General features: G+C 40.4%; 1 protein-coding gene across 1 annotated transcript; it reads right to left on the bottom strand.

Moving 5' to 3' along the window:
- Nucleotides 1–415: 415 nt before the first annotated feature.
- Nucleotides 416–9,774, bottom strand: PARP2 (poly(ADP-ribose) polymerase 2). Its single transcript, XM_036118031.2, has 16 exons — nt 9,640–9,774; nt 8,499–8,651; nt 8,102–8,172; nt 7,446–7,496; nt 7,127–7,223; nt 6,618–6,693; nt 5,870–5,972; nt 4,761–4,920; nt 4,365–4,503; nt 2,842–2,905; nt 2,628–2,762; nt 2,128–2,255; nt 1,888–1,987; nt 1,397–1,495; nt 803–927; nt 416–684 (listed from the first exon to the last, which is right to left on the bottom strand). Exons 1-16 carry the CDS (start codon nt 9,680–9,682, stop codon nt 525–527), a joined length of 1,704 nt encoding a protein of 567 aa, XP_035973924.1. The 5' UTR covers nt 9,683–9,774; the 3' UTR covers nt 416–524.
- Nucleotides 9,775–23,478: the final 13,704 nt, after the last annotated feature.

The raw sequence follows: 23,478 nt of genomic DNA, 5'->3' as shown, positions 1-23,478 counted from the left end.
ATTTAGGGTTAGTGACAAGTCCTCTAAGTGCTTCCAGATTTTTGGACATCTGCTGAACCCTAGGATAAGTGGTGGGAGACCTGGTCTACAGTTGGTAAACAGGGGAAAAAGGCAAGTTAGAAGATTTGGATGGGAGCAAGGGAACAATGCAGCCTCTGTTGTCTCTACCCTTCTTGTAATAATACCCAACAAACTCCAGGTTGCAGAAAAACTGACTTAAATGGGGAAAAGCATCCGTCTCCATTAGCATCCTTCAATGCACAGAGGCTAGTCTGCTGTGAAGGAACAGGATCCTGAGTAACTTGCAGCTAGCCGTGGGATACATGGAGCAATGTGTACTTCCTGCCCTGAAAATGAGGTACAAACATGAGAAGAAATATGTGGTTGGAGAAATAAAGCCCAAAGAAGCCAGTGGTAGATTTGTGCTATTTTTATTACATAAAAGATCAGAAAATTCAAAAGTAAAACCTTGCCTATTTTCTTCTTTGAAGATCAGACCTATCCGGTTTATTTAATATTGACATTCACCACAGCTCCAGGAAATTAAACTGAACCTTTAGAAGGTATCGCATACGGACCTGGTTGGGGTTATAGACAATAAATTCATTGTAGTTGAGGGTATAGCCCTCTGGATTCAGAATTCCTGTATCACTTGCTGGTCCTAAGGGTACCGTACTCCCATTCCTGCCAAATGGAAAAAAGTGTGTCAACATCTGCCTCTGGGTCAGAAGTCAGAATATAGAAAGCAGAGTCTTATCTGGCCAAAAGAAGCCTTCTGGCCTTAGAGGCTCTGAGTACTCACAGGGTGATGAAGGAGGCAGGTCTGGGAGCCATCCTGCCCAGTCCCTTGGTGCTGTGTTTGCCCTGAAGTAATCCTTCTGCCTCAGGATTGGCCGCTAGTAGCTCATTACACTGACCCAGAGCGACCTGCAAAGCAAAAGATCTTTAAACACCCACATCCTACTGAGAACCGGATGGCTCTAAGGCCAAACAGAAAAATCCCATCGGTACTTTCTTTTTTTTTTAATTTTTTTTTTTTTTTTTTTAAGATTTTATTTATTTGCGAGGGAGAGAATGAGAGACAGAGAGCATGAGAGGGAGGAGGGTCAGAGGGAGAAGCAGACTCCCTGCTGAGCAGGGAGCCCAATGTGGGACTCGATCCCGGGACTCCAGGATCATGACCTGAGCTGAAGGCAGTCGCTTAACCAACTGAGCCACCCAGGCGCCCCCATCGGTACTTTCTTCCTCTCGTCCTGCAGAGGAATGGAATGGAAATTGCCCTTGGCTCCCCTCTCAAGTTCTCCCAGGTGAACCTCTTAGTTCTGGAGTCAAACTTTTCTCTCTGGAAAAACAGGAACTAATAATAAGCTAGAGATCATAAATATGGTCATCTCACCTCTGATAAAAGCAGCAGTCCGGTATCCTTTACTCGAGAAGCAAAGCAGTAATTGGCACTCTTAGAAGACATGTCGGCAAAGTAGATTCCTTTCCCAAACTGAAATATGTAAACAAACTTAATCCACTGTGTTAGAAAGGAGGCCTGTATCACTGACCCTGTGTTTCCATGATCTTAAACACATTATAGACCCTTCTCCATTTCCCCCTGCAATTCTTTTCCAGAAAGCAGGTGTATTGGTGAATTTCTGCTTTCTGAGCCGGCAGAAGGGATATCTTTAGGAATTTAAAGAAAGAAGGACATAGTAAGAAATGTCAGGGTGTGAAAAAAGAAAAAAATATGTCAGGGTTATCAGTGAGCTGGTTTAATTCTTGGGAAGGGTACTGCCGAATCCTAATCTAAAAAAAACGGGGAGGGGGGCGGGGAAGGACTGAGAAAATTATTGTATCCTTTATCCTTGTGCCTCCTTCCAGGATTCAATTTCTACTCACCATGTAACCTGTGATGGGAGCCTCAGGTGGGGCAATTTGAAGCCCATGGCTCAGGATTCCCACCCAGTTACTAAGCCTGGAACCATGCCACAGCAGCATCCTAGGGAAAAGCCACTATTATTGTACTCTCTTGCTCTCCAGCAGAGATAGGCCATAAGCATAAAAAAGCCATTTTCTGGAAGTCCCATAACTGCACTTCAGGCAAGGGAATGTCTTCCCAAACCCAAAGCTAAACTGAACCTGTTATGAAGGTCCTCTCTGAAGGCTTCTTTTTCACCCTCCTTCTCCACTTCAAAAACATCCAGTAAGGTCATGGTATAGTCTCTGTGTGTGGGAGCATGAGTAGACTGCAGGTACTGGGAAATCACCTGTGAAAAGAAAGAAATGGCTGGTGTGGACTCTGTAAGAGACCAGACTGAGCTGAAGAACCTCAGGGCTTCTGGTAAAAACTGGCAGACTTTCTGCTCCCTAATGGTCTCACAAGACAGTGAGAAAGAGCTCTACCTTCTCCAATTCCTGGTAAATTGAAATTCAGCTCTATATAAAAGTTTGCTCTTGGGCAACCCTCTCGGGTCCCTTCTTTCTTCGGGAGCTTTGTACTATCACTCAATAAACCTTGCTTGCTGCTCACAAAAAAAAAAAAAAAAAAGAAGTTTGTTTTTAACCAGAAGTAGTCACAGAACAGTGGGGTTAGGAGGATTGGTCTTAAAGGTAGGAAAATAAATGATCATTTTTCTTACTTTGAACTCATAACTTTCATGGTCAAGAGGGCACAAGGCACAATGTAGTTTTCTATAGTGTTGGTCCAATGGGTGTTCTGGGCTTTGCAGCTCTGTCTTCACCAGCTTAATGGCAATTTCAATGTCTCTCAAAGCCTGGCAAGATGAGATACAGGATCAACGTGTAGGGACTTGGAACCAGAGAGTAATACTTCCCAATCCACACATATCTCACCTCTAGTAGTTGTACTTTGTCTGATAGTTCTTTCTCTGTCCGGATTAATGGAGGGGTACGGAGTCTAAGGACAGAGATATAATCCATAATCAGTTCTCTGACAGGTGGCCAAAGGCACATGACTAAAAGTAACAGACTAAAGATAAAACAAACACACTGTATAGATTTTGACATCTGGGACTAGAAATGAAATTCTTTTTTATGGGTTCCCTTAATATATCTACATCTATATACATAGCTTTATAATTTGAAAATGATCACTGCAAGTTCAGTTACTATTCCTCACCATATGGTTGACCCCCTTCACCCATTTCACCCACCCCCAACCCCTTTCCCCTGTCTGTTCTCTGTATCTATGATTTTTTTTTTTAAGATTTTATTTATTTATTTGACAGAGACATAGCGAGAGGGAACACAAGCAGGGGAAGTGGGAGAGGGAGAAGCAGGCTCCCTGTGGAGCAGGGAGCCTGGTGCGGGGCTCGATCCCAGGACCCTGGGATCATGACCTGAGCCGAAGGCAGACGCTTAACGACTGAGCCACCCAGGTGACCCTATGAATTTTTTTTTTTTTTTTTTAGAATCCACATGAGTGAAGTCATATGGTATTTGTTTTTCTCTGTTGGCTTATTTTGCTTAGCATGATACCATCAAGATCCATCCAACCACGCTGTTGCAAATGGCAAGATTTCATTCTTTTTTATGGCTGAGTAGTATTCCATTGTATATATACACCACTTCTTCTCTATCCATTCATCTGTAATGAACACTTAGGTTGTTTCCATATCTTGGCTACTGTAAATAATGCTGCAATGAACAAAGGGATGCATATCTTTTCGAATTTATGTTTTCATAATTTTCAGATAAATATGCAGAAGTGGAATGGCTGGGTCATATGGTAGTTTTAGTCTTAATTCTTTGAGGAATCTCCATACTGTTTCCTATAGTGGCTGTGCTAATTTACAATTCTACCAGTAGTATACAAGAGTTCCCTTTCCTCCACATCCTTTCCAACCCTTGTTATTTCTTGTTTTTGATAATAGCCAAATCTTGTTTTTTAAATAAGATATATCAGTATCAATAAGGAGCAGCTTGGATATAGTACTGCCTAGAAACAGAAGTAGACCTGCTGACCACTCAGGGTTATTTTTAGGTCACAGAGCTCTATAAAGCAATAAAAGGAATAAAAACAGAATAAGCATCAGAATATAGAATCAACAAAGATAAAATGTATTTTATATGCCTACTATCATTTGAATAGGAAATAGGGAGTTTTATGCCTCAAGCCATTTTACTTGTTGGTTGGATATCTAGACCTATTTTCTCTTGGTAACTTCTACTTGGTCAGAAAATATGGTTATAATCAGGCCGGGAGAGTGCATCCCAAACTTGTAAGTTGACTACATAGGCTATCTATAAATCATTTTGACTCTGTGTCTATCCAAGATGATCATTTCATTATAAATGAGAGTAAAAAGACTATAGTTAGGTAGAAGACCAAAGAGAAGTAACAGCACAGGCCTTACCCAAAGTCATGTGGGATCCTGGTGTAGAATTCATTGCAGGCTTCCATGAGAGCTCGTCCATGCTGGCCAGCCCGAATACAGTCCTCAATCTTCTTAAGAGACTGGTAGCCTGCCTTGATTTGTGCCACTGTCAGCTTCCCTGCAGGCCCAGCCAGAGATCATCAGACCCCACAACTAGGGTCCTATCCTGAAACTGTACTCATGTGCCTACCCGACAAAGACTCTCACCTTTCAACTCTCAAAACAGCTTCTCCTCCCCACACTACCTCTCACCCCAGATCTCCTTTTTTTCATTCACAATATTAGCAAGCTTTAAATCATGAAGGTGATGAAATGTCCTATTAAAGGAACTAGGAAATACAAAGAGAGAATGTGGGATAGAATCTGAAGTCCTACCGAGTGGGGCTTTCTTGGTGTCATATTTCATTTCTACCATCATCTCTTCCATGGCCTGGACATTACAGATCAACTCTATCAGCTCCTGCACACGAAGATCTAGCTGTGATTCTGGTTTCAAAGGGGAGTTAAGAGATTCCTTTTTTGATTCCTCTTCACTCTACAGCCAAAAAAAAAAAAAAAGAATTACAAAATCTGGAAGGATCTATTTTAAGGTCCCTGCAAGGGCTGGCTCTACAATATCCCTGGTAGGTGAACACCAATTAGCTCCTGCTTGAACACAGGCTCATTCCATTATTAACCTAGTTAGAGTACTTGATGTGATTCCACCTTCTAGTCCTCCATGTGCCTCCCATAGTTAAACTCCTGGAACAAGTCTAAAAGGCTCTCCTAATGTGTTGTTAAGTATGTAAAGACAGCTATTATGTCTCAGATCTTCTCATCTTAAAAAGACTAAGATTTTTACATTTCTCAGATACTGCAGGTGACAGCTTTCATCATCCTGGTTGCAACTCAATTTGTTGAAATTAACTTTTTTTTAATGTGGTATATAACCAGAAGTGAAGACAACTTTAAGTGCCGTTTCATCAGTGTGACTATATATTACTCCTCTCTTGATCCATACATTAAACTTCTGGAAATAGGACCAAAGATTTTAAAAGAATTGCATTAAATAATAGAGACTAGGTGCGCCTGAGTGGCTCAGTCGTTAAGCGTCGGCCTTTGGCTCGGGTCGTGATCCCAGGGTTCTGGGATCGAGCCCCACATTGGGCTCCCTGCTCGGTGGGAAGCCTGCCTCCCCCTCTCCCCCTGCTTGTGTTCCCTCTCTCGCTGTGTCTCTGTCAAATAAATAAATAAAATCTTTAAAATTAAAAATAAATAAATAATAGAGACTAGAAAGCATATTCTATCTTTAATCTACAGTCCCTTCAAGATTACAAAGATCCGTGAAAGTTGCCCCTGAGGGAATTGTTACCTTAGGTGGGAAATAGCAAGATGCAAGATACCCTGATCTGTTCTAGTCTGGGACCTGATCTAAGCCATTCTGCTAGACTTCACCTTGGTTCAGAGGAAGCAGTTTTCTCCCCAAATGTATAGCCAGAGTTTACCTGAGTATTGGTGGTATAGTCCACTTCTAGCATATCATATTTTCCAGGCACCTTCTCAAACTTCTCACGATCCTCCCAATTGTTTTTTGTTTTGTCAAGGAATCTGTGGGATCCACAATGGTGAGAAAATCTTACAAATAAGGGTCTACTACTAGGAATGGGCTTATAATTGTTTCTTTAGAACACCTCCAAACTATTTCTTTTTTTTCCCCAACTGTTTCTTAGAACTCTTATATCTGACTTCCCAAAAATCTGGATTCTAAATTAGGACCCTGAATGAAAAAAAAAAAAAAAAGCTCTGGAGTCAATGGGAACAAAAAATGGGAAAAAAGGACTCTTGAGCTTCCCAAAGGCCCCAAAATACCCACAAAAGCCTTTGAGATTTTAGACAAAAGACCCCTTTCTAATCCCTTTCTGTGAAAGATTCCCAGAGACCAGAAAGCTCTGCCTCCATATCATAGTGAAAGAAGTTTTAAAACTCTAACTGAATATTCTCATCCCATCCACTTTTCCCAAATTTCCTTAATTGTTGGTCATGTGCTAAGTGTATTAGATTCTTCTGTTTTTAGTCAATTTCAAGGTTCCAGGTGATGTAATCACTAACTAAGGATGCAGTTTGGTGTCCCAGTCATAGAATGTCACAGTGGAAATACATTAACATTGAGGCCAAACCACACTTATAAAATTCTTAAAGAAGATACATCCAAGAAGAATGGTATTTTTTTGGTACTCATTTCTTAGCACTCACTTCTTCTGAAAGATTTCCTTGGCTTTGTTGAGGTCCCCTGAACAAGCCACCAAGCTGTGCTGCCCCATTTTCCCAACTGCAAAGCAAATGCCACATATAAGATGGTTTCCTGCCTCCCAATCCAAGAAGAGTTTTCTCAAGTAATAAGCCAGCTCTCTAAGGTCTCCCTGCTTAGTATCTGACAAATGCGCAGGAAGGGGAGAGGGAAATTACGGTAAATGGGCCCAGGAAACTGATCCTGTTGATATTAGTTACCTCTAACTGCCACAGTCTCTGAGCAGCATTAGCAGACCAAATGCAGGACACTTCCCAGCCTCAACAGGCTGCTGTTAGTTTTTTCAGTGGGAACTTCCTAATGAAGATGCTCGCTATTTCCCATTTGCAAGCCCCTCCCAGGTTATAAAGCCTCCATTCCACCAATTTAAACCCAGAGGATCTTCTGGTTACTCACTAACCTGTTTCTGGCTTTCTGAATGACAAATTAGAAAATCCATAATAAGAGTCATTACCTCGGCCCCATCTCATCCAAACGCTGAAGTGCCTCTGGGCATCATCTTCTAACAGCTGAATCAAATAGTACTTGTTGTTGTTGAACTGAAGATTGGTCTATGGTAACAGAAATATGAACATAAGAGAGAGGTTTACAAATGGGAGCCACATAAACTGATGTCTTCCTTGGTCACAGGTACCAGTAACTGCTGTAAGGAGAAGACTATACTATAAGGCTAGTATCAGGGACTTCAGAATTAAAGATATGGGCATTGGGGCACTCTCATCAGTAAGTATCAAGAAAAAAATTCCCATACATAGAACAGCTCTTCCCCTTACCTGATTTAGCAAGACATCATAGACATCATTCCCTTCACAGTACACATGGGCCTAGAGAGAGAAGGAAAACACTGACATTAGTATAGTCTCAGTCCTCATGAGATCCTTAGTGATGCTCTAAATTTTATTGTCTCAAGGTGTCATTCTCCAGCACTACCAATATCTACCTTCCAGGGAAAGAACTGCAAAGGGATGTTCTTCTACACATAACGTGTTATTCCTATAATGAAAACATGTTGCTTTTTTTTGTAATTACAGAAAAACAAATGATTCCAATAGTTAAAGGAAAGCTGCTCCAAAGGAAGCCTTTCTTCTGTATTCTTCAAATCCTTTTCACATTCATCAGTAATTCATGCCATACCAGAGCACAGTTTCTCATTAGAACAAAGATGGTTCTTCCTTGATAATGGGATAATTTGCTAACTGAGAAAGAGAATGAGGTGTGGAAAGCTGATGACAACCCCAGAAGTTAAAAAACACCCTGATTATTAACGCCAAACTCCACCACTCCCATATGTTAGCCTTGGAGAAATTAATCACTAGTAGTATTTTGGAGAGGACTCCTAAAATGAATACTAGCAGTGTTCTGGACAGGAATCCCAGTAGCAAAAGAAAAACTGCTCTCTGAGAAATTGATAGGCAAAGGAGTCTCTCACCTTCCCCACCTTGGCTGTGCACTCGGGGTCCACGGGAGCTTTGCCCTTTAACAGCAAGGTCTTCACAGACTCTGAGGGAAGACAGATACGTACTACAGCTACTTGTATGGGAATCAAAAACAGCTATAACAATAAAGTTATAATAAAATTCATAATGAACTTTGCCCTTCCCAAGCAATCCTGATCTGTCCAGGTCTCAATCTGTCTAAACTACATGAAACTGAAGATTCTGAGAAAGGAGATTTGTACTGTGGTATGCCCAAAGGATAGAAAATTAATTATATCTTCAAGAAAGGAAGAAGTAAGAGTTGAAAGAACAAGGCATCCCTTGCCCTCACCCCTCCCATAGACAATCCTGCTAGGCCATGTCCTTCCTGGCCTACCACTTGAAGCTGACCTTGCTTGTCTTCTGTCCTGTCATTATTGGCCTCTCCTCCAGCCACAGGCTCCTTTTTCATCCCCTGCCTCTGGCATCTTCGAGTTTTCTTTGCAGGAGGAGGGTCTTCTATAGCCGTGCTGCCATTATGAACTTTTCCAGCTTCATTTAATGCTACAGAAGCCATGGGCATGAAGAATGGGCAAAGAATCAAAAGAAAGAATGAGTACCCACTGAACACAATCCTACTTTGAAAAAACATCATCTGTTTAAAGAAATGGTTCAAGATGGTTTTGTAAATTTACAAAGAAATAACTGCCATGCCACTGTTCTTGACAACAGTCTGAGAAATCACTTCCTAAATTGCGATTCTAGCCAAATTAAAATAAAATAAAATAAAATAAAATGGAGCCCCAGGGCTCTTGTGAGCTCATAGCCTGAGGCATGAGTGTCATAGACTGCTTATCTCTGTTTACCTGTGCCCCCAAACTTTCCCAATACCTATCTTCAAACTACCTAAGGTGGTATGAGATAATGGTTAATAGAGTGCTCTGGAATCTGTCTCTAGTTTAGAGCCTAGCCCTGTCTCCAACAGCTGTGGAACCTTGTAGAAGTTATTTCATCTCTTTGCACCTCAGTTGCCCCGACTGTAAAATCCAGAGGATGACAAAATACTACCTAATTTGTAGGATGGACCTACACATTTGTAGGATGGATGCATTTAAGAACATGTTAACACACAGAGTATAATACTCATCAATTCTAAGACCTGAATTTTACTATCTTTGAAACTGGGATGCACTTACAATGGATGACATATAAACAATGAATCACGTTTTAATTGGAAGCACTTTCTCCTTTCCTAGTTATACATAAAATAATGATGCATCTTACAATAAATTTTTTTTAATTGAATGACATTTAAAATATTTAAAATAATGCTGGCACCCTGTTAGTTACTACAGGTCCACAAGCCCTTATACACAATTCCGTAATCCAAAAAGCTCTGAAAACCGAAATTTAAAAAGTTTAGCACCTAAACTAGCTTGATAGACAAGGGCGGGTCAGGGGGCGACGGAAGGGGAGGGGCTAGAGCAGAGGGACCCGTTCCCCGTCAGACTCGTCGCCCCCCAGCGTTCGCCCCCTACAGTGTGCACCGAACCTCGTGCCCCGCCGCTGCGCGTCCCCCGCCGTCGGGCAGCCATGGAGCCTGAACGTTCCCGTCAGCAAGCCTCTTCCAGGAATTGCCCGCCTATAGTCACAGGGCGGGAACACAGCGCGCGTGCGTGCGTCCTGAGAAGACACGTACAAGGGACAGGGGAGGTACTCCCCGCGATATTTACATGTTGCTATGTATTGTGGGAAGTCACCATAACTGATAAATGCATTTAGATGCGGGAGCCTTATAAATACTCTCTGGGGCCACCCTTTCCCATAGGGCGGAGGGAAGCTCATCGGTGGGGCCACGAGCTGAGTGCCTTGTGTCACTCTACCCCATGTCCCCTGGGAAGGTCTGAGACTAGGGCCATAAAGCGGCCCTAACAGGGTCCTCCCTGAGTGTCGGGGAGGTGAGTTCCCAGAGAACGGGGCTCCGCGCGAGGGCAGACTGGGCAGGAGATGCCATGGACCCCGCCTCTAGGGGCGGGGCCTGGCGGATGCCTCCTTAGCCGGAGCTTGGAACAGACTCACGGCCGGCAAAGTGAGTTCAATGGCTGAGGTGAGGTACCCTTCCCGGGGGCCTCATAACCCAATTCAGACTACTCTCCCCCGCCCTCTTTTGAAGAAAGCTGAGGACCAGAAGGAGCTTACGAATTCTAAGAATGTTAGTGAAAGCGTGGGAAAGTTTGCAAGGGAAGAACGCCGCAGGAAACTGCAGAGCCAAGGGGAGAATGCAAGCAAGGGTAAGGGAAGCTCTTGGGGATTGCCAATGATCTTGGGAGACTTTGAAGACAGAGAAACCCAGTCGCCCGGTTTTTGGAAAGGTAACTGGTGATGACATTAGGTCAGGAATGGGGTGGTGGCAGCGCACTTAACAAGCAGGCCTCTGACTCAACCACCCAGACCCCCTGAATCTGAGGTTCTGCATTTGGACCTTGAGGTAAGGAAGGGGTTTCTTAAGACACTGAGAGTAAGAGAAAAATACTGATAAATTTGATTTCTTAAAATTAAAGAGTTTTGTCTATCAAAACACATAAAATTTAGAAAGAAGAAAACAAAATTCTTATTGTTTGTATGTGGTTTGGTTGTGAATATAAAAAAATCCAGAAGAAACTACAAGATGAAATTTTTAATTCATTAGGGAAGTTTAACAAGGCTGATAGAAAATAACATATAAGAATAAATTGCTCTTTATAACAGAACTTCAAATAGAAATAGAATTTTTAAGAAATGATAGCATTTAATATAACATCAAAGTCTATCAAATACTTGGAAATAAAGTTGACAAAATATAGGTGCTCAGCAAATGTTTGCTGGATTGGATTGGATTGGTTATTTCTTTCCTTGGTAGGTCAACATCTGTTGCATCTAATTTAATTATGGCACAAATAAGCTAGACTGGTCTAAAAAGCATTAATTTGGAGATAGGAAAATGTAGTAAAAATGGAAAATTTGTTAAAAATACTTATTAGAGCTTTGTGTACTAGACAGAGTTTTAAGTGCTTTAACATGTATAACGTCATTTAATCTTCAAGTTGATAATACCTAGAATTTATTTGGTGATTACAATGCTATGAGCTTTACAAACATTATTTAATTCTCACAACAACCCTATAGGGCAAGCATTATTATTGTCCCCATTTTATGCTAAGGAAGCTGAGCTTTAGAAAAATTTAAGTAATTTATTCAAGCTCACATAGTATATTAGTTTACTAGGGCTGCCATAACTGTCATAGACTGGGTGGCTCAAACAACAGAAATTTATTTTCTCAATTCTGGAAGCTAGAAATCCAAGATAAGGGTGTCTACAATGTAGGTTTCTTCTTTTTCTTTTTTTTTAATTTTAACTTTTAATTAAAAAAGATGTATTTATGTATTTATTTATTTGAGAGAGGAGAGAGAGTGAGCAAAAGCAGGGGGAGCGGCAGAGGGAGAGGGAGAAGCAGACTCTTTGCTGTGCGGGGAGCCTGATGTGGGCTCCATTCCAGGACCCCTGGATCATGACATGAGCTGAAGCCAGACGCTTAACAGGTTGAACCACCCAGGCGCCCTTAGGTTTCTTCTAAGGCCTCTCTCCTTGGATTGCAGATTGCTGTCTTCTTCCCGGTCTTTCCATGCATTGTCCTCCCTCTGTGTTTGTCTATGTCCTAATCTTGTCTTCTTATAAGGACACATGATACTGGATGAAGACCCACTCATATGACCTATTTCAGCTTAATTACTTCTTTAAAGGCCCTACCTCCAAATACAGTCACATTTTGAGCTCCTGACGGGTTAAAACATATACGTTTTTTTGGTGGGGGTACACAATTCAGCTCATGACACACAGTTCATAAGAGGCAGGACAGATTTAGGTAACTCCAAAATTTGTTCTTATCCACTAAGCTATTGTATTCGTCAAGTTTCTTGGTAGTAATTATCATCCCACACATATTTTTTAAAATTTATTTTTATTTTTTCTTCTCTTTATTTAGTTGTTATTTTTTTTATGGTGATCAGAGTGAGAATTACTGAAATATATTTTTGAAGATACAACTTTCTATAGTCAGATACAAAGTAAACATAATTAAAATGGTATTTTTTCTTATTAACATATATTGTATTATTTGTTTCAGGGGTACAGGTCTGTGATTCATCAATCTTACACAATTCACAGTGCTCACCATAGTACATACCCTCCCCAATGTCCATCACCCAGCCACCCCATCCCTCCCACCCCCACCACTCCAGAAACCCTCAGTTTGTTTCCTGAGATTAAGAGTCTCTTATGGTTTGTCTCCCTCTCTGGTTTCATCTTGTTTCATTTTTCCCTCCCTTCCCCTATGATCCTCTGTCTTATTTCTCAAATTCCTCATATCAGTGAGATCATATGATACCTGTCTTTCTCTCATTGACTTTTCACTTAGCATAATACCCTCTAGTTCCATCCACATCATTGCAGATGGCAAGATTCCATTTTTTTTGATGGCTGCATAATATTCCATTGTGTATATATACCACATCTTCTTTATCCATTCATCTGTTGATGGACATCTAGACTCTTTCCATAGTTTGGCTATTGTGGACATTGTTGCTATAAACATTGGGGTCCATGTACCCCTTCGGATCCCTACATTTGTATCTTTGGGGTAAATACCCAGTAGTGCAATTGCTGGGTCATAGGGTAGCTCTATTTTCAACTTTTTGAGGAACCTCCATACTGTTTTCCAGGTGGCTGCACCAGCTTGCATTCCCAACAGTGTAGGAGGGCTCCCCTTTCTCTGAATCCTCGCCAACTTCTGTCGTTTCCTGATTTGTTCATTTTAGCCATTCTGACTGGTGTGAGGTGGTATCTCATTGAGGTTTTGATTTGGATTTCCCTGATGCTAAGTGATGTTGAGCACTTTTTCATGTGTCTGTTGGCCATTTGGATGTCTTCTTTGCAGAAATGTCTCTTCATGTCTTCTGCCCATTTCTTGATTGGATTATTTGTTCTTTGGGTGTTGAGTTTGGTTAAGTTCTTTATAGATTTTGGATACTAGCCCTTCATCTGATATGTCATTTGCAAATATCTTCTCCCGCTCTGTCAGTTGTCTTTTGGTTTTGTTGACTGTTTCCTTTGCTGTGCAAAAGCTTTTTATCTTGATGAAGTCCCAGTAGTTCATTTTTGCCCTTGCTTCCCTTGCCTTTGGCAATATTTCTAGGATGAATTTCCTGCGGCTGAGGTCAAACAGGTTGCTGCCTGTGTTCTCCTTAAGGATTTTGATGGATTCCTGTCTCACATTTAGGTCTTTCATCCATTCTGAGTCTATTTTTGTGTGTGGTATAAGGAAATGGTCCAGTTTCATTCTTCTTCATGTGGCTGTCCAATTTTCCCAACACCATTTCTTGAAGAGACTTTTTTCCATTGGACATTCTTTCCTGCTTTGTCAAAGATTAGTTGACCATAGAGTTGAGGGTCCATTTCTGGGCTCTCTATTCTGTTCCATCGATCTATGTGTCTGTTTTTGTGCCAGTACCATACTGTCTTGATGATGACAGCTTTGTAATAGAGCTTGAAGTCCGGAATTGTGATGCCACCAGCTTTGCTTTTCTTTTTCAACATTCCTCTGGCTATTTGGGGTCTTTTCTGGTTCCATACAAATTTTAGGATTATTTGTTCCCTTTCTTTGAAAAAAGTTGATGGTATTTTGATAGGGATTGCATTAAATGTGTAGATTGCTCTACATAGTATAGACGTTTTCACAATATTTGTTCTTCCAATCCATGAGCATGGAACGTTTTTCCATTTCTTTGTGTCTTCCTCAATTTCTTTCATGAGTATTCTATAGTTTTCTGAGTACAGATTCTTTGCCTCTTTGGTTAGATTTATTCCTAGGTATCTTACGGTTTTGGGTGCAATTGTAAATGGGATCGACTCCTTAATTTCTCTTTCTTCTGTCTTGTTGTTGGTGGATAGGAATGCCACTGATATCTGTGCATTGATTTTATATCCTGCCACTTGACTGAATTCCTGTATGAGTTCTAGCAGTTTTGGGGTGGAGTCTTTTGGGTTTTCCACATAAAGTATCATATCATCTGCAAAAAGTGAGAGTTGCGGTGCCTGGGTGGCTCAGTCGTTAAGCATCTGCCTTCTTCGGCTCAGGTCATGATCCCAGGGTCCTGGGATCGAGCCCCACATTGGCCTCCCTGATTGGCGGGAAGCCTGCTTCTCCCTCTCCCACTCCGCCTGCTTGTGTTCCTGCTCTCTCTCTCTCTCTGTCTCTGTGTCAAATAAATAAACAAAATCTTAAAAAAAAAAAAAAGTGAGAGTTTGACTTCTTCTTTGCCAATTTGGATGCCTTTTATTTCTTTTTGTTGTCTGATTGCTGAGGCTAGGACTTCTAGCACTATGTTGAGTATCAGTGGTGATAGTGGACATCCCTGCCATGTTCCTGACCTTAGGGGAAAAGCTCTCAGTTTTTCCCCATTGAGTATGATATTAGCTGTGGGTTTTTCATAGATGGCTTTTATGATTTTGAGGTATGTACCCTCTATCCCTACACTGTGAAGAGTTTTAATCAAGAAAGGATGCTGTACTTTGTCAAATGCTTTTTCTGCATCTATTGAGAGGATCATATGGTTCTTGTTCTTTTTTTTATTAATGTATTGTAGACATTGATTGATTTGCAGATGTTGAACCAAGCTTGCAGCCCAGGAATAAATCCTACTTGGTCGTGGTGAATAATCCTTTTAATGTACTGTTGGATCCTATTGGCTAGTATTTTGGTGAGAATTTTTGCATCCATGTTCATCAGGGATATTGGTTTGTAGTTCTCCTTTTAATGGGGTCTTTGTCTGGTTTTGGGATCAAGGTAATGGTGGCCACATAAAACGAGTTTGGAAGTTTTCCTTCCATTTCTATTTTTTGGAACAGTTTCAGAAGAATAGGTATTAATTATTCTTTAAATGTTTGGTAGAATTCCTCGGGGAAGCCATCTGCCCTGGGCTCTTGTTTGTTGGGACATTTTTGATTACTGCTTCAATTTCCTTAGTGGTTATGGGTCTGTTCAGGGTTTCTATTTCTTCTTGGTTCAGTTTTGGTAGTTTATACTTCTCTAGGAATGTATCCATTTCTTCCAGATTATCTAATTTGCTGGCATATAGTTGCTCATAATATGTTCTTATAATTGTTTATATTTCTTTGGTGTTGGTGGTGATCTCTCCTCTTTCATTCATGATTTTATTTATTCAGGTCCTTTCTCTTTTCTTTTTGATAAGTCTGGCCAGGGGTTTATCAGTCTTATTAATTCTTTCCAAGAACCAGCTCCTAGCTTCGTTGATCTGTTCTCCTGTTCTACTGTTCTTTCTAGTTCATTGATTTCTGCTCTGGTCTTTATTATTTCTCTTCTCCTGCTGGGTTTAGGCTTTATTTGCTGATCTTTCTCTTGCCCCTTTAGGAGTAGGGTTAAGTTGTGTATTTGAGACCTTTCTTGTTTCTTGAGAAAGGCTTGTATTGCTATATACTTTCCTCTTAGGACTGCCTTTGCTGCATCCCAAAGATTTTCAAAAGTTGTGTTTTCATTTTCATTTGTTTCCATGAATCTTTTTAATTCTTCTTTAATTTCCTGGTTGACCCATTCATTCTTTAGTAGGATGCTCTTTAGCCTCCATGTATTTGAGTTCTTTCTGACTTTCCTTTTGTGATTGAATTCTAGTTTCAAAGCACTGTTGTCTGAAAATATGCAGGGAATGATCCAATCTTTTGGTACTGGTTGAGACCTAATTTGTGACCTAGGATGTGATCTATTCTGGAGAATGTTCCATGGACACTAGAGAAGAATGTGTATTCTGTTGCTTTGGGATGGAATGTTCTGAATATATCTGTGAAGTCCATCTGGTCCAGTGTGTCATTTAAAGCCTTTATTTCCTTGTTGATCTTCTACTTAGATGATCTGTCCATTTCAGTGAGGGGGGTGTTAAAGTCCCCAACTATTATTGTGTTATTGTCATTGTGTTTCTTTGATTTTGTTATTAATTGGCTTATATATTTGGCTGCTCCTATGTTAGGGGCATAGATATTTAAAATTGTTAGATCTTCTTGTTGGATAGACCCTTTAAGTATGATGTAGTGTCCTTCCTCATCTCTTATTATAGTCTTTGGTTTAAAATCGAATTTGTCTGATATAAGGATTGCCACCCCAGCTTTCTTTTGGTGTCCATTAGCATGGTAAATGGTTTTCCACCCCCTCACTTTCAATCTGGGGTTGTCTTTGGGTCTAAAATGAGTCTCTTGCAGACAGCATATCGATGGGTCTTGTTTTTTTTATCCAATCTGATACCCTGTGTCTTTTGATTGGGGCATTTAGCTCATTTACATTCAGGGTAACTATCGAAAGATATGAATTTAGTGCCATTGTATTGCCTGTAAGATGACTGTTACTGTATATTGTCTGTGTTCCTTTCTGGTCTATGTTACTTTTTGGCTCTCTCTTTGCTTAGAGGACCCCTTTCAAGATTTCTTGTAGGGCTGGTTTGGTGTTCACAAATTCTTTTAGTTTTTGTTTGTCCTGGAAGCTTTTTATCTCTCCTTCTGTTTTCAATGACATACCTAGCTGGATATAGAATTCTTGGCTGCATATTTTTCTCATTTAGTGCTCTGAATATATCATGTGAGTCCTTTCTGGCCTACCAGGTCTCTGTGGATAGGTCTGTTGCCAATCTAATGTTTCTACCATTGTAGGTTACAGACCTCTTGTCCTTAGCTGCTTTCAGGAGTTCTCTTTGTCTCTGAGACTTGTGAGTTTTACTCTTAGATGTCAGGATGTTGGCCTATTTTTATTGATTTTGAGGTGGGTTCTCTATGCCTCCTGGATTTTGATGCCTATTGCCCTCCCCAAATTAGGGAAGTTCTGTGCTATAATTTGCTCCAATATACCTTCTGCCCCTCTCTCTTTCTTCTTCTTCTGGGATCCCAATTATTCTAATGTTGTTTCACTTTATGGTATCACTTATCTCTCGAATTCTCCCCTCATGATCCAGTAGTTGTTTATCTCTTTTTCTCATCTTCTTTATTCTCCATCATTTGGTCTTCTATATCACTAATTCTCTCTTCTCCCTCATTTATCCTAGCAGTTAGAGCCTCCATTTTTTATTGCACCTCATTAACATCCTTTCTGATTTCTACTTGGTTAAATTTTAGTTCTTTCATTTCTCCAGAAAGGGATTCTCTAGTATCTTCTATGCTTTTTTTCAAGCCTAGCTAGTACCTTTTTTTTTTTTTTAAGATTTTATTTATTTATTTGACAGACAGAGAGTTAGTGAGAGCAGGATCACAAGCAGGGGGAGTGGGAGAGGGAGAAGCAGGCTTTTCACTGAGCAGGGAGCCCAATGCTGGGCTCGATCCCAGGACCCTGGGATCATGACCTGAGCCGAAGGCAGATGCTTAACGACTCAGCCACCCAGGCGCCCCCCAGCTAGTATCTTTATAATTGTCATTCTGAACTCAGTTCCGACATCTTAGTAGCATCTGTATTGATTAGGTCCCTGGCAGTCGGTACTGCCTCTTGTTCTTTTTTTTGAGGTGAGTTTTTCCATTTTGTCATTTTGTCCAGAGGAGAATAGATGAATGAGAGAACAAAATGCTAATAGGGTAACAATGACCCCAGAAAAATATATGCTAAACAAATCAGAAGAGACCCAAAACTGGGGGGGAAAGAAAGGGGAAAAAAAAAGAATATGATCAGGCTGGTGAATAGAACAGAGCCACACACTAGATTTTAGCTGTATTTTGGTCTGTTAGAAGAAATTGCCTCCCAAAATTTTAAAGAAAGAAAAACATATATATACAAAAATAAGGGTAAATATGATGAAGGGATGGAATATGACTGTAAAGATGAAAATTAAAAAAGATTTTATTTTTTATTTTTTTTTAAAGATTTTATTTATTTATTTGGCAGAGAGAGAGAGACAGCGAGAGAGGGAACACAAACAGGGGGAGTGGGAGAGGGAGAAGCAGGCTTCCCGCGGAGCAGGGAGCCTGATGCGGGGCTTGATCCCAGTACCCTGGGATCATGACCTGAGCCGAAGGCAGACACTTAACGACTGAGCCACCCAGGTGCCCCTAAAAAAGCTTTTAAAAAGGAATTGATAAGAAGTTGGTTGAAAAAAGAATGAAAAAAAAATTAAAAAAAAGAGAGAGAGATAATGTGATCAGGAGGGAGACTAGGACAACATCATACACTAGATTTAGGGTATATTTTGGTCTGTTAGAAGAAATTGTATCCCAAAATTTTAAAGAAAGGAAAACTTATATATATACAAAATAAGGTTAAATTCAATGAAGAGATAGAATATTACTGTAAAAATGAAAATTAAAAAAAGATTTTAGAAAAGCAATTGATAAGATGTTGGTTGAAAAAGGAAAGAAGGAAAATTCAACTAAAAAAATAGAAAAAGAAAAAATAAAGAAAATTAAAAAAAATTAACTTTGAAAGACTAAAGCATCATGGGTAAAAAGCCATGAATTCTATGTGCAGTATTCCCCTAGCGCTGGAGTTCTGCCGTTCTCATTGATCGGTAAACTTGATCTTGGCTGGCTGTTCTTGCTGATCTTCTGGGGGAGGGGCCTGTTGCCATGGTTCCCAAATGTCTTTGCCGGAGGCGGAATTGCCCCGCCCTCGCCCAGTCCGGGCTAAGTAATCTGCTTGGGTTTGCTCTCGGGAGCTTTTGTTCCCTGCAAGCTTTCCGTACAGCTTTGGAGGACGAGAGTGAAAATGGTGGCCTCCCAATCTCCGCCCTGGAGGAGCCCAGAACTCGGGGCCCCACTCCTCAGTGCGCCCCCCAGAGAAAAGCAGTCAATCACTCCCGTCTCCCCGGTCTCCGGCTGCACTCCGTGCTCACCTGGCCTGTGACCGAGCGTTTCTATCTCTGGCACACGACCCTGTGTGGAGTCTCCAAACCCAGCAGAGCCCTGCGGTGCACTCCCATGCTGCTCCTCCCGGGGGAGGAAGGGGAGTCTCCCCGGATCTGCCGCTTGTTGGGTCCCTGCTGGAAGAGCAGTGTCCTGACTGTGCCACGGATCACGGTTTATGGCAACCCCTGAGCTGAGAGCTCACTCCTCGGCTCTGTCTTTGCCACCAGCTTCTAATTAAAATAGTATTAAAACATATCATCCATAACCAGAAGAAATTATTTAACAGCGGTGTGGTGAATGATAATTTTCTTAGGTCTTAAGCAAAGCAAGAAAATAGGAAAGTAACTTACTTGATTATATATTCTTAAAAAAGAAAATGAGGGGCGCCTTCGTGGCTCAGTTGGTTAAGCATCTGCCTTTGGTGCAGGTCATGATCCCAGGGTCCTGGCATTGAGCCCCGCATCGGGCTCCCTGCTCAGCGGGAAGCCTGCTTCTCTCTCTCTCCCCCTACCCCTGCTCCTGCTTTTTCTTTCTCAAATAAATGGGTAGTCTTTAAAAAAAAAAAGAAAGAAAGAAAGAAAGAAAAAAGATTTTTAGCAAATGCCCAATGGAAAGTTACAAAGTGTTTAAAAGTTGAATTCAATGTACTTAACATGTAAAGAGCTATCTCAAAGTCATAAGAGAAACCAAATCTGTAGATAACTGGACAAAAGATAGGAATAAACTGTTTGCAAATATGATAAGCAAGGACATGGAAAAATTGTTCAGGTTCACATAGTATAACAATGCAAAGTATGAGTGTTAGTATTCTACAGGATAACTGGCCTACTCCCTTCAGTAAATTATTCTTATAAGAAAATAATAATAACAACAGGGATTGGCACTGTTCTAGATTAAAAGAGACTTTCGAGGCTTAACAACAAAATGCAGTGTTTGGTATTTGGATGCTGTTTTAAACAAGCCAGTAATAAAAATCCTTTTGGGAGCAGGAGGGTATATAGATATGAACTGAGTATTAGATGATTTTAGGGGATTATTTATTAGATGTGACAATGTTATGGTAGTTATGATTTTTTAAAAAGTTCTTTTAAAGAAAGCATGCTATAGTATTTAGGGATGAAATATCATGACATCTGCAATTTGCTTTGAAATACTTCAGCCAGAAATAATCAAATGAAGACAATTGCTAAATCTAGGTAACCGATGTAGAGATGTCCATTATATTCTTTCCTCTAGTTTTCTGTGTGCTTAAAATTGCCATAATGCATTGAAGATATATTAAGGAAAAAATGATGAATTAGTCAAAATAAGTGTAACTAAAGAGAAGAGTTAACTGCAAATCAAGACTTCATATCCTGCTAACTGAACATTTTAGGTAGTGTACTGATTATAATGTGATATTCCTAAGATTTATTTACATTTTCTATCATACCATAATGACAGGAAACATAGATTAATCAAGCTAAATGTAAAGGTACATAATTTCTGGGAAAGTCTATGTATTTCAAAAAGTGAAGTGTATGAAAAACGGATTTATGATACCCAAGAATAAACAAATAGGCCTTTAGAAATAGAAAGGGACTCTTCCTAATGACCAGTTTCAGTTTGTATCACATCGGACTGAGTAACTAGCTCCCATGCCCTGATAAGAATCATTTAGTTCATATATAAGATCTTGCAAACCTCAAATGGTTGAAACAATGTAGAAATAGGTATGATTTTATTTTCTTTATTTGGGTTCTGAGAAGGTATAGAAGTAGTATCTAAAAAAATTTCTGAAATCTCAGAATGTATAAAATATATGGGGAGAAATAGCAGGAGCAGAAGAAAAATGAAGAAGAGGAGGAAGAAAAGAAAGGGGAAAAGAAGAGATAAAAAATTTTATTATTTATTTATTATTATTTTTTAAGATTTTATTTATTTATTTGACAGAGAGAGACACAGTGAGAGAGGGAACACAAGCAGGGGGAGTGGGAGAGGGAGAAGCAGACTTCCAGTGGAGCAGGGAGCCCGATGTGGGGCTTAATCCCAGGACTCTGGGATCATGACCTGAGCCAAAGGCAGACACTTAACGACTGAGCCACCCAGGCACCCCGGGATAAAAAATTTTAATAATTGGTGATACCTGGGTGGTGCAGTTGGTTAAGCATCCAACTCTTGGTTTTGGCTCAGGTAGTGATTGAGCTCAGGGTCATGGGATTGAGCCCAGCGTGGGGCTCTATGCTCAGTGTGGAGTCTGCTTAGAATTTCTCTCTCCCTGTCCTTCTGCCCCTCCCAACCATGTGCTCTCTCTCTCTCTCAAATAAATAATTAAAATAAAAAATTTTAATAATCATATTTACAGAATGTAAATGTGAGTTTACCGTTTGGTCTTGAAATCGTTATGATACTTTTTGTATGTCTTCCATGTATATACCAGCAATATTCATATTTCTCTGGCATCATAAATTTGTTCAACTTTTGGGAAACGAAATAGTAGCAAAGTTTCAGAAGACCCACAGAGCCTGACCAATGGGGAAGAAAGAGAAGAGGTGTCAGCATGGGTACTGATGGGATAACATGGGCAGGGGAAGGAATTAAAGGTCCAGAGAAGAAGGAAGGAACCAGCTGAAAAGCCTGGTGAAGAAAGATTGTGATTAAGGCAGAGGGGCCTAATATTTATCCCTGGGGTCTCAAGGTCAGGGATTTTATGCAAGGAGATGAGCCCTATGGAAGAATGGAAGTGGGGAAAAGAAAAGATGAAGAGAAATATTAAGTGCACAAGAGAGATGAACAGAGTAGCTGCCGCAGGAGGTGACTAGAGAGGGGGATGAGAAAGGAGGTTTCTGAAAAAGGGTGATTTGGGGGGAGATTTGTTTGCTTTCTTTTGCTTTTTTTGTTTTTGTTTATAATGGTAACGTCAAGAATTGGGGATAATGGGCTAAATCTGTGATACTGTATCATCTTTGTATCATTTGATAACTATAGTTATGTAACTGACATAAATTCTTCCATGAATTCAGAGTGTGTGTGGAGGGTGGGGTGCCTTACTAAGAACAACATGCTTCTTACTTCCCCCAAATTACCCAAAAATACTCAGGGCTTGGGGGAGGGCTTGACTCCCACATTCATCCCCAAACACAGAGTCTAGTAAGTCCTCTATTGCTTTTCACTCACATGGTATGGCCGCACTATTTTATGGCCCTGGAATGATGATCTTGTTCAAGTAGATCATTGCATAGGTCAGTAAGGTTCTTTGAAGGCAGATGATCCCACTTGTTTAGTGCTAAGTGTGGCCCAAAATGTCCCACTTAGAGCAGCTCAGGGCTCCACATTTTTAAATGCTCTCTTGCAGGACCGTAGAGTCAGCTGATTTCAGCATCTGCATCTCAGTGGATCCAGGACCCAGATTCTTTCTTCATTCCCCTCTCCAGGAATCCAGTTTAGAGATTGGGCAGGCTTTCCTTTTCAACCCTTAAAACACATAGGGTCTGTACCTCTCTGCCTTTGTAAGTCATCTTGGTATTCCAAAGCCCATTTTCACAATGATTTCAGAGAGCCATACACTTATCTTTCTGGGGTTCCAAAATGATCCACTCATATCTCTTATTGGAGAAGAAGAAAATCTGCAATGTAACCTTGCAACTGTTAGGAAGCAGGAAATTATCAGTGAGTATAGGTCTGTAATCACAACATTTAGGAGCAAAAGCTAATATCCATTGATTTACTTGTATCTAGAAAGAATTGTATGATGTGTAGACAAATAGAAGTGTATAAGTAAACTCATGCAAGCAGTTATTTACTTTTTCATCTCCTCTCTATATAAGAATGAGGAATGAGCAAGGATGGAAGAACATGAATTGAGCAGGTACTATGACCAGTCATTATACTAGACTCTTTCATCCATTCGTATATATGTTGGGGAGGTAGGTATTACTCTCCCCCATGGTATAAAGGAGGAAATTGAGTCTCAGAGAGTTTAAGAAATTTATTCCAGATCATGCAGCTAGGAAGTATCTTGCAAACTATCACAATTTATGTGAAATGTCCTAGAATATCCCTGTGCAGCATCTTGAAATAGAGATTTTCATTTGCTACTCTCTGTCAGGGTCTGAAAATTAAACTGGCAGATTAACTGGAGAAAAACAGACAAATTTTATTGAATTTTTAACTTACATAGGAGCCTTCACAAGAGAATGAAGACTGGAAGTGACCAGGGCAGGAAGCTTTTATACCTTTAGACAAAGAAACAGTAGATTTGTGAAGAATTGAGAAAAGACAAAGGAGTTTGAACTAGTGATAGTAACTGGCCAAGAACGCTAAGAAGGTAAGGTTTAGTTTAGTAAGGTTTGTTTATACAGCTAAATTTTACTTCAAAGCCTGAACCCTTAACCACACCCATCTTTTATTCACCAGTCCTGTTAACTGGAATATTACCCTGAAGGTAAGTTCTAACTTGAATGGATCTAGACCGTTTATAATGAAACCTGT

The sequence above is a fragment of the Halichoerus grypus genome, chromosome 8 (assembly GCF_964656455.1).
Source record: "Halichoerus grypus chromosome 8, mHalGry1.hap1.1, whole genome shotgun sequence".
NCBI lineage: Eukaryota > Metazoa > Chordata > Mammalia > Carnivora > Phocidae > Halichoerus > Halichoerus grypus.
The sequence above is the reverse complement of the archived record's forward strand: the minus strand, read 5'-3'. Positions and strand labels throughout refer to the sequence as shown.